Source organism: Leptopilina heterotoma, unplaced genomic scaffold (genome assembly GCF_015476425.1).
Source record: "Leptopilina heterotoma isolate Lh14 unplaced genomic scaffold, ASM1547642v1 Lhet_103, whole genome shotgun sequence".
Lineage (NCBI taxonomy): Eukaryota > Metazoa > Arthropoda > Insecta > Hymenoptera > Figitidae > Leptopilina > Leptopilina heterotoma.
The window spans coordinates 1,179,222-1,191,228 of record NW_025110818.1 but is presented as its reverse complement, the minus strand read 5'-3'; the positions used below and the strand labels follow the sequence as shown (position 1 = coordinate 1,191,228).

The following is a 12,007-nucleotide window of genomic DNA, read 5'->3' as shown; positions in this document are numbered from 1 at the left end:
TTAAATTTAGAATTATTCGTAATTTCAATTATAAATTATAAATTATTCGTAATTTCAATTATAAATGATATAGGTATTATTCGTAATTTCAATTAAATTAAAAATTAAATTAAAAAGAAAATTCGTTTCTTTCTAAAGAATTTATTGATGTCTATTTAAGTAATTTTCAAGTCGATTTTAAAATAAGTTCTACGATTTTAAATTTTTAATGCACTGTGGAAAAATAAATTTTAAATTATTCCAGAAATTCATGTTATTTACCTTAACAAAATTTTATGAATTTCATATTTAATTTACATATTTAAACTTTAATTTACAAGTTTTTATTTAATTTTCAATATTTTGCCTTAAATTTTTCCAATTTATTAAATGTTTTATTTCATTTAATTTTTAATTTATTTAAACTTTAATATAGAAATTTTTAATTTAATATTAACTTTCTGCCTCAGGTTTATTCAATTTAATTCCTAATCCATTTGAACTTTTCTTTAATTTAATTTTTAATTTACTGAAACTTATTTTTTATTTAATTTTCCATTTTTTAAAATTTTCGAATTTTGAATTTATATTTAAACTATAATTTTATTTTGGTTTCTAGTTTATTGAAATATTTAATTTAATTTTTAATTTATTGAAACTATTATTTAACTTAATTATTTATTGATTGAATATATTTTTAATTTTTTCCTAGCAATTTTTCTCAAATAATACATTTTGAAATTTGAAATTCTTTAATTTGCAGTTACAAATCATTTGTAGTCGGTACATTTAATTCTTTTTGTCTTATAACAAACGTGCGGTAGTCAATTTTCAAACTACTTAAAAATAGAAAATCAGAGAAAAAAAATTATAGAACAAATTAAATATTTAGGGGCAAAATTAATATCACCTTGATTGAATGTAATATTAATTGAATGTAATATTACTTTGAAGCAGTAGAGTCTTCTTTGAGCCATTCCAAATTTTCCACAGCATTTAGAGTATCTATGTAATTTGCAACATTCTCCTGATCAGCCCCAGTGATTATACAATACAAAATTATTGTACTTTCCAGTAAAGTCTGTAAATCTTCTTTGTTGAGAATTTCTTCTTTTTTTCCATCTAAAGTTTCATTTATTTTCAAAATTTCTTCGCTTGATTTCAAGTTTTCTTTTTTTGCTTTTAGAATCTCTTCCTTTGTTTTGATAGAATCTTGTTTTAATTTTGTTTCTTTCTTTGTTTTTATCTCCTCTCGCGATTTACCTCCTTTAATTACCTCCTTCTTTGATTTTATATTCTCCTTTCTAGATTTTAGAGTTTCTTCTTCTTTCTTGGATTTTGAAACTTCTTTCCTTGTCCTCACTGTGGATAAATCTAGAGCCTCCAATATTTCTTGATTTTCATCTGACTCCTTAATTTTTTGTTCGTCTACAATTGCAGTCGACTTGTGATAAAAATCTCCAATTAGTCCGAATTTTCGCTGATCGGTGAAATTATAATTATTTTGCTTTCCGATCGAATCACAATTTTGTGAGTCGATTCCCTTAATCGAGTCACAGTAGTTGATTGTCATAGTTTCTGGTGTTTCGTTTATATTTTGATTAATTTCGTTTATTTTATTTTGATCGTTGTCTTTTATTTCCAGAACTGTCTTTTCATCAGATTCCTGAAGATAATTCACCTCTTCAACAGGAAGGAAATTCTCGTAGAAGGAAGTTATATTCATCATGGAGTCATTGTTGATTGTTGAATCATTCCAATTTAAATTTGTCACCAAAGGTTTTGCACATTGATTATTTTGACAAGAATTTTCTATTCGTTTTGAATTTACTTTCGGCGGTTCTTGTATTTTAAGGAGAATCAAGGCATTCTTGGAGGAGCCACGAATAATATCTTGTAATTTGGAGCAATTATTTTGAATGTTCGTGATTTGATTGTTTTGAATATTTGCCACTGTTTTGCGAGGTGTGATGAGACATTTTGCTGGTTCCATTCGTGCGGAAATGAATTTTAATACTTTGTACGTATTGTTAGAGATATTTTTTGTTTTAGAGTTTGTTGGAATATTTCCCGCTGGGACTGAATTATTTATTAATATTGGTTTATCAATGTTCTCGTTTTTCGATTCGTTTGTCTCATTTTTTGACCAATCTTGACTGTCAGCGGTGATTTTTGCTTTTAAGAGTTTTAATTTGTTTTGAATTTGTGTTTGATATTCGTGACTCGATATTTGAGTGCAGAATGCAAGGACTAAATGTAAATTTTTATGCATTGTTAATTGAAAAATATCGATGTTATTGTCAGAGGAATTTTCGATTTTATGGGATTCCAAATCTTTAATTCGTTGTCGTATTAATTTTTTTAATCGTAAAAAATCTTCGTCGTGATCCTCTGATTCGGCTTCTGATTCGTCGGAAGCATTTGTGTCAGTGATTGTGTCCAAATTCTTGATAAATCTGTTGTCTGAATATTGCGTTCCCAAACCGAGCTGAAAAATATTTTTTATTTTATTGAAAATTTAATGAGCTATAGATAATAATTTATTGAGTTATAGATAATAATTTATTGAGCTATTGATAATAATTTATTGTTAAAATTTATTTCTAGATTTATTTCTAGACGTTTATTATTGAAAATATTAGAAATAATTATTACCTCGGAATGGAAAACGGGTCTTTCGTGCATTCCATGAACTGGCCACTCTTTCCAATCGATTAAATCATAAATACTCGGCGTTTGCGAAGTAGAACCAATTGTATCAAGTTTTTTTGTCACCGATCTTGTATTCATGTAAGCATTATTATTCGACAATTTAATTCGTTTGTTAGATTCTGAATTTGGGAAATTTTCTTTTCGTTTAGTCGATATTAATTTTTGGCGTGATGTGACGAAATCTTTGTCTAGATTTTTTTTTGATAGTCGCGTTGGATTTCGACGAACTTCGACAATTCTGTAAAATAATAAAGTTATTAATTTATTATTGATTAATGAATTAAAAAAATTATAAATTATTATTGACAAATGATTTTTTTTCTTACGTTTTGTTCTTGACATTTTTTTGTACGTATTTTTCATTTTGTTGTGTGGATTTATTTCTATTGTCGTAATTAATTTTAATTTCTTCCTTTGGTGCAAGTTTCTTTGGTTGTTCAATTTTGGGTGAATTAATTTTATTATCGTGTTTTATTAAAACTGTATTCGAAGAAAGTTTTGAGAAAATATTCTTGTTGTCTTGTAATTTTGTAAATTTGACAAATTGTTGATTTTTGTTGTTGATTGTATTATCGTTTCGAGACGAATTGTTCTTAAATTGTCGAGGAATAGGAACTTTTGTATTTTGAAGATTTAGTTCAATGTATTTTACATTTGTTTTATTATTTTCGTTCATTGTCCGATTCTCCTTTGAATTTTTATTCAAGACGATGATTTCCACGCAATCGTCAGTTTCCATTTTTGTTTAATTTCCTTTGAATTCGGTGCGGTGGTAATTATAAACTAGTAAAAACAAAAAAATCGTATTAAAAATTAATTAAGTTTCTTAATTTTGTAGAAATTGGCAAAAAAATATTTAATTTTGCTTTTTTCAATAAATTTAAATTTTAAAAAAGGAAGAACGCCATCTACAACTTTTTCCCCTATTTCCGGTTTTTAGGTTATTTCATTAATTAATTAATTAATAAGGATAATAAGTTAGTTAACTTAGTAGAAATTAGCAAAAATCTATTTAATTTTAAATTTGAAAAACGGAAGAATGTCATTTACTACTTTTTTCTTACTTCCAGTTATTAGGTTATTTTGTAAATAAGTTAATTAATTTTGTCGAAGTTAATTTATATAATTTAGAAATAATTTTAAATTTGAAAAGCGGAAGAACGCCATCTACAACTTTTCCCCCTATTTCCGGTTTGTAGGTTACGCGCAGTTCTGCGTTCATTGTTTGAAAATTTCGTCTTGCCGGCTCCAGTGAACATGGGGAAATGTTTTTTAACAAACCAGAATAAATAATTTAATGACAAATTGGCGATTTGTGTGTGAAAAAAGAAAAAAAAATGGATAATTATTGACAAGACAAAAGATTGTGAACATACCTTAGCAATTCCACGCCATTCACGTTGGACGTCACAAGTGTTGAAGAGTTCCTCGTGAAAAATCACAATTTAAATTACATTTCAACGAGTCTATCGGCGATATTTTTCATCCAGTGATTATGAAAAACAGTAATTAGGAACTATTCAATTGAATTAATTCACTTAAAACCCGAAAATCGACACTCTGACTGATAAATATACTTCCAACGTGTTGGAGCCTGTCGTCACATGTTTTACGATCTTCAATTGTTTCTTCGCTGGAAATTCTTGGAAAAATCATGGTAAGATAAGTGAAATTATTTTGTCTTTTATGTTTTACATGAATTCACAGTGTTTAATACTTTAATTGATGATAAAAATGATAATCCGCGGTCGATACTTGCAACATAACCTCGAAATGTATTGACATTTGCCAAGGAACGAAATTTTTTGCAATTTCATTGTTTTAACTTTCGCATTACTGAATATTGTGAACTAAAACAATGAAATTTTGATAATTGTGCCAAAATTAATTGATTTTGATTATAAAATTGTAAAAATATTGAAAAAACTTGAATTTTTCACTTTTTCCGAGTGTATTTATTACTTGTAAATTTTCGTTCATTTTAGTAGATAAAAAGTGTTTTTACTTTATAAATAATTATATTTCAAGTTAAATAATGTCTATAGTATCTAAATACATAATTAGGTCTTTGGATTAAATATTTATATATACATAATACATTGATGTAAAGTATACAACGTAATTTCTTATTGCACAAAGACTAGAAATTTTATGCTAATTGTTTGGCACTATAATTTCTTTTTGTTTTTTTACAGTGTTTTTTTTTTTGTTTGTTTTGAAAACTAATTAATTTCCTTATTTTTAGGTCATATTGTCAGTTGTTAGTGCTAAATTAGTTAACACTGATCGCCTATTTGGATTGACTCCAAGGTTCTCCCAATTTATCCAGGATAATCGGGCCGTCAAATCTGTAAGTCAATTAAATTTTACATTTCATTATAATTTTTTCTTTTTTAATTTGAATTTTATTAGGTCAAGGGAAATTGAAAATTAATCACATATTTTTTTATTTTTTGTACATATTTTAAAATCGAATTAACTGAAAAAGTTCAGAGTAAAAAAAAAAATTGGAATTTTTCTTTTTGTTATAAAGGGTAAAAAAATATTTGGCCTATATGGCGAAATGTAATGTTTCTTACCACTAGTGTTCCATTCGGCTCGTACACCACTAATTTCCCCTCGAAGGCACCTTTCGACGTAAGTCAAAGGATCTAATCTCGCGTCCAGAACGTCCCTAAGTAGTGCTATGTACGCTATCGCTAATCGAAGGGTGTCAATTTTTGAGAGTCTCTTCTCGTAAGGGAAGGTGGGTACATGAACCCTAAGTTCGTCGAAAGCCGAGTTGATGCTGCTAAAAATCGCAATTACACTTACAATCTGCTTATCTTATTTGATTATTTTTTGAAAATTTATTTTTATTGATTTTTTTTTAGCTAAATTTAGTTAGCAGGATAATTTGGCAAAAATAGTTTAATATTATTCAAAAATAGGTTTTAGTAATTAGTAAAAATTGATCAGAACAATCTTTTTAATCACTGGTGAAATATTTTCTCACCTTAGCATTCGTTTTCTCTCCCTAATGTTGGCGGCGTGTCTTTGAATTCTATAGGGACTTCCGTTTGGATAGTAACTTTCCTCAACTCCATTCATATCAATGTCATTGTGATCTGTGATTTTTCAAAATTTTGAATTAATTTTTGGTATTTAAATAAGTATCTTGTGTGAATTTTAATTCTTTGTTTAATTAACTTTTCTTTTAAAATCATTTTTGAGCTACAATGTTTTTTTAATAAATTAATTTTTGCTCTTAAATTATTAATGCACTTTATCTTTATCTTTATCTTGTGTGAATTTTAATTCTTTGTTTAATTAACTTTTCTTTTAAAATGATTTTTGAGCTACAATGTTTTTTTAATAAATTAATTTTTGCTCTTAAATTATTAATGCACTTTAATTTTTTTTGCTCTAGATATTTTTGTACTTAAATTTTGTTTTTCTATTTAATTATTTTTTGCTCTTGAATTATTTATTGCACTTTGATTTTGCTGGAAATATTTTTGTACTTGAATTATTTTTTCTATTTAATTATTATTTTTATACTTGAATTATTTTTTCTATTTAATTATTTTTTGCTGTAAATATTTTTGAACTTGAATTATTTTTTCTATTTAATTATTTTTTGCTCTTGAATTATTATTGCACTTTAATTTTTTTTGCTCGAGATAGTTTTGTACTTCAACTATTTTTCCTATTTAATTATTTTTAGCTTGATTTTTAGTTTGAAAAAAATCAATTCACTCTCAATAACTGAAAATATTAGAAATATTTTTTGTAAAATTTTAAACAATTTTTCTTACCTGGTGTTGTGTTTGGTATGTGGTAATGTAAAGGTGAATGTGAATGTGACGTTGTATGCGTCACGTGATGCGGATTTCTTCCCGCATAGACACATGAGGGTAAATCCACTAAATCCTCTTCGCTAATGTCATTGGTTGGGCCCACGTAATATTGCGAACTATAAATTATAATTTTTTTTTACTTAAAATTTAGGCGAATATTGCCATGAAAATGAAATGCAAAAATATTTTCCATAACATTTTCTTAATTATTTTTAATAAGAGCTGAATGGACTTGAAAGAAATTAGAATTATTTTTAATTAATCGTTTTCGTTATCTCGATTAAAGTGAGAAATGATTTTGGAACTTCTTAATTATTTATTTAATTAATTTAATTAATATTTAAATATTTATTCTCTTAAAGTACAATTAGGAATTTATTTGAAAATTAATTTGAAAGGTAATTTAAAAATCTTTAAATTAGTACTAAATTAGAAAAAAATAAGAAGAAAAATATTTTTATTTCCTAAATAACAAAGAAATAATAATTTTATTAATTTAATTTATTTTAATTTAATTTTAATTCAATTCTTTGTTTTCAGTTTAAGAAAATAATTTCATTTTATTCTCACTATTAAAGTATTAATATAAAATAATTCTGGGATAAAAAACTATAATATATATAAATTAAATTATTAAAAGATATTGGTTTCTTTAATATTTTTTTTATTTTTCTAAAGATTGATGTTCTTATTTTGGGAATAGAATAAACTGAGAAAAAAATGGATAACATTATAGCAAAGTTTATAAAGAGAAAGAAAACGTTTATAGAATTAAATTGAATTAATAATTGAAATAATAATTAATAATTAATTTAAAAGAATTAAATAGAAACAAAATCATTTTTATAGAATTTTTTCTTAGGTGAAAATAATTTTTTTGGATTAATTAAATTAATTCCTAATTATTTACATTTTTCCTGAATCAAAATAATATAATATCTCGTGATGAAAAGAATCATTTTGAAAAAGGACGAAAATTTCTTTTTCTATTATTAATATTTAATTATTTGTTTTTTTAATTAAAAAATACGTTAAATTCATTTACCTTGAACACGCGACAGTAGAATCAGCAGGTCTAGAAGTGGTCCCAATTCGATGACGAATCCTCTGTCCTCTATCTTCATACTCGAAATGAGTTGCCATTTTGGTCTCTTGTTTTCCAATCAAATTTTCCAACAGATCAAAAATAACAAAATCTCTCACAAAATCACACTTTTATTTTTGTTTTTCGTTGCGGAAGACAATTTTTTCGAATACATTTTCTATCGACAGGAACAATTTAAAATTTCACTGGTTGTTTCTTTTTTCAAATTTGAAAATGGACAAAAAAAATTTTTTTTCAATCTAAGCGAGTAAAATAGATCATTTTTGACGTATAAAAATTGTTTCAGAACTGTCATTCACTGTTTTTGAACTGGTAGCTAACTATCTGATAAATCCCAGGGTATTCGGTTTATATAGGGGATGCTGCATTACCGAGGGGTGATCAATATCAACCCCTGGGCGGAGCCTTGGACCAATCCTAACTCTCGGCGAGTTAACCGATTATCAAACTAGTCAGTGATTGGCGAAAATTTAATAGCGCATTTATTTCGCGAGTTGGAGTATGAGTGTTTCTGCGGTTTATTGTTACTGCCGTCGAAAATTTTATTTTTTTTCTAGTACTTTAGCAAAATATGAGAGAGAGAGAGAGGGATGATGGGAACACAGGGAATATATTCATAAATCGAATACACTGTAAATTAGAGTATCAACTTTATTTTATATTACTTTAGTTATCTGGATTTGAAGTTGATGTATATATGAAATTTTATATCGTTTTATCACATTGTTGTGTTACTTTAATATTTCTTTTCATTTTTATTGTTACCTCATAAAAATTCTATATTTACAGAAAAAAAAATCATTTTAATAGAAAAAATTGGTAAATTTATGAGAGAAATTAATTTGCAACCAAAAAGTGATTTTTTTTCTTCATGGTTGCCAAAGATCAGAGAATTCTGGGTAAAGTCAGGGATTTTTATTAAAAGTACTGGAAAAAATTAAATTTTTAGAATTCATAAGAAAATTTTTTTTTCAAATTCAATTATTTTCAAAAATTTTCATCTATTCAATGAATATTTCATTATTTTTACAAAAAGTAAAAAACTAATTCTTCTAAAGAATTCAATTATTCTGATAAATATCAAAATGCTTCACAGAAATTCAATTATTTTCAGGAATTTCAATAAAATTCTTTGCAAAATTCAAATATTTTCATAAATATCAATAATTTAATATTCATCACAAGAATTCAATTATTTTCAAAAGTAATTATTATTACTTTGCCAAAATTCAATTATTTTCAAAAAATTTTAAAAAATCCTTGTCGAAATTTCAATTATTTTCATAAATAGAAAAATTCTTCTCCGAAATTGGATTATTTTAAAAAAATTTAATAACATTTTTGGCAAAATTTCATTTACTTCTTAATTAAATTATTTCTATAAAATTTCCCAAAAGAACTCAATTATTTAAAAAAAAATTCCCAGGAATTCAATTATTTAAAACGGAATTTTAATCAAGATCGTCGAAAAATGTATTTATTCATAAAAATTTTATTAAAATTCGTCGAAAGAATTCAATTATTTACAAAATCTGTTGATAAAATTGAATTAAATTTTGAGAAACATTCAATTATTCAATAAATTATTTATTTTTGTATTTAAATAATTGAATTATCGTAGAATTTTCTAATAAAAATTTATTTAAAAATAAATTACAGTTAAAATTTTAGATTTTACTCTCAATCGTTGATAAAAAATTTATAAATACAACAAAACGATATAAAATTTCACAATATTTGTAGATTTGGAGTGATTGAGTAATTAAAGTGATTATTTAATTAATTATATTAAAGAGTACTAATAATTTTTTGATATTGTTAGAAATATTAATTTGGTAAATGTTGAAGTCAAATTCAGAGAGACAGCCTGAGAAAGAATATTTAATGTTCATTGAAACGAATGATATCTATATGTATTAATGTTTTGTGGTTGAATTGAAGATTTGGCTCAAATATTAGCCTTCCCGCAGCAATATGAATGGGCCAATATTCAAATGAGTTCTGTTTAGTACTTTACAATGAAATGCAGCTTCGCAATTATGCAAGGTGTTAATACGACCACAATAGTCGGGGGGCAGGGGTTGTTGGTACAAGACCGATAAAGTTTTGTCTCTTTCAATGAATTAGAACTTTGCTGGTTTGATGGTCTTACTTTCCAGTCACGAAATGAATTATTATTGGCCAAACGCCCGCCGATAATTGAGATCAGCTTTTCCACCGAGTATGAGAACGTACACGGATTCATAATCCACTCTTGTCATCCCGAAAGGATTATTCCTTCTCGCGCCTCGCTCAATTTACATATTTCGATCTTATCTTATTATCGTCCCAAAATTGCTTAATTTCCGCTGAAATTAATTTCGTATTGTTATTTTATTTTATTTGTTATTAATATTATCGTTATTTTTACTCTTGATTTTATTATCAATACTTTTCTTATAATAATAATAATTATTATTATTGTTATTATTACAGCTATTGATACTATTTTTTTATTATTATTATTTAATAATAATAACTATTATAATTTTATAATTTATAATAAATATAATTATTATAATTATTTGCTATTTTTTATTGATTTTGAATCGATTGTATTTTAAAATGATTGAATATATTTTGTTATTAATTATCTGGCACACATCAAACAAAAATCAAGTTTAAAAATATGTTAAATTCTTTTCGCTGCAATTATAATTATGTTAAATTAATCTTTTTGAAATTTTTGTTCCAGGTCCAGTAATTAGAGCAATGGTTATTTCAATCATTCGTTTTCATTACCAAAAGTTTGGGTCAAATTGAGGTAAATTTCAAAGTATACCTACTAAATAGTAAATATTAAGAATAAATAAATAAAATAACTAAAAAATAATAACAGTGTTGCTACAGGTTAGGAAAATAGTCAGAGAAAAGTTAGAGAATTTTAACAAAAGTACTGGAAGAATATTAAATTTTTAGAATTCATAAAAAAATTCAGATTTTTTGTGTCCTTTGAAGTTTTTGAAAAAATTAACTAGGTTTAATTTTTCTTGAATTGTTTTTTCTTTTTTGCTTCTTTTATAAACATAACATTCGTCCTCACGAATTTTAATATTCAAAACCGCTTAAATTCTATCTATTTCTGACAATAATTGAACTTTACAGAATATAAAATTGAATTTATAATTTAATTCATGAGGAACGATCATTACACTGCGTTCATGAAGAACTTTTAAATTATTTGTCAAATAATTTAACTTGAAAATTAAAAAAATAATTGAATTTTGGAAACAAGTGGATTTTAGAATTACTTTAGGTGAACTTTCTTTTTTTTTCTTGGAATAATTAAATTCTAAAGCAACTTTTTCGAAAATTATTAAAAATAATTGAATTCAAAAGGTTTCAATTTGAAATTTGAAATTTCAAATAATTTCAATTGAAAATTCTGAAACAGTTAATTTATAGAAATTTTGTATTCATATTCTTTTGAAATTATTGATTTTTTGAATTTATACTTAATTTGAAAAGTTTCGAATAATTTGAAATTTCGTAAAATTGAATTATTAACAAATGGATTTCAAAATCATTTTTAGGTAAACTTTCTATTTTTCCTTTAAATAATTGAATTTTCATAAATTATTATTTAAAATAATTGATTCAGAGAATTTATCAATTTTAAAATGAAAAAATAATTAAATTATATAAAAGTTACGATTACAATTTTCATAAGTAATCGAATTTTTAAACAATTTTATCAAATTTGAATTTCAAATAATTTTGATTCAAAATTCTATTCAAGTTATTTTTTTTTTTTTAATTTTCATCCAAATTGTTTTGAAGTTGTTAGAAATTTCGTAAACTTGAATTGATTCAGAGAAAAATTTTACTTACAAATTCCAGAAAATAATTAAGTTAAAATTTAAAAATTAATTTTGGAGAAGTTATAGTAGTGGGAATCGGAACTATTCTTTTGAGTCAAGGAAAAAGTAAAAATTTTGTCTAGAAATTAGGGAAAAAATGAAATTTTTGTGGCAAACGTAAATAAAATAAATACAAAATTAATTTTGATTAAAAGAAAAAGAAAATTTGAACAAATAAAAATGATTGTAAATTTTGATGCGCTTTATATCTATTTAAAGAGTCACGTATCGAATGAGATTTATCGCGGGAAAAAGGATAGATATCATGTATTATAGTTTCGAGAAGTGTCTCTTATAGCAGAGAAATTTTTGGGAGCGTGCCGCTTCAAGTGACACCGGGACAAATTTCGAGAGACTATTGTAACGTGAAAACGATTATTTATCTCAATTTGTCACAAGGGGAGGGGTCGAGCTTATGCACAATTTCGAGTGCGGGAAACCAAAGATCGGTTTACTGATACACTGCGTGTTTT

At 25.1% G+C, this 12,007-nt stretch overlaps 2 protein-coding genes across 3 annotated transcripts; both read right to left on the bottom strand.

Moving 5' to 3' along the window:
* Positions 1-763: 763 nt before the first annotated feature.
* Positions 764-2,919, bottom strand: LOC122500996 (early endosome antigen 1-like). Its single transcript, XM_043610200.1, has 2 exons — positions 2,635-2,919; positions 764-2,467 (listed from the first exon to the last, which is right to left on the bottom strand). The coding sequence occupies exons 1-2, from the start codon at positions 2,767-2,769 to the stop codon at positions 923-925; spliced, it is 1,680 nt and encodes a 559-aa protein (XP_043466135.1). The 5' UTR covers positions 2,770-2,919; the 3' UTR covers positions 764-922.
* A 1,814-nt stretch (positions 2,920-4,733) lies between these two features.
* Positions 4,734-8,216, bottom strand: LOC122501031 (helix-loop-helix protein 13). 2 transcript variants are annotated; one of them, XM_043610264.1, is made up of 5 exons: positions 7,576-8,216; positions 6,489-6,646; positions 5,687-5,798; positions 5,271-5,479; positions 4,734-5,039 (listed from the first exon to the last, which is right to left on the bottom strand). In XM_043610264.1, exons 1-5 carry the CDS (start codon positions 7,671-7,673, stop codon positions 4,933-4,935), a joined length of 684 nt encoding a protein of 227 aa, XP_043466199.1. In that variant the 5' UTR covers positions 7,674-8,216; the 3' UTR covers positions 4,734-4,932. The 2 variants fall into 2 exon arrangements, with proteins under 2 accessions (XP_043466199.1, XP_043466189.1); XM_043610254.1 differs by having other exon boundaries at positions 5,271-5,482; positions 7,576-8,179.
* Positions 8,217-12,007: the final 3,791 nt, after the last annotated feature.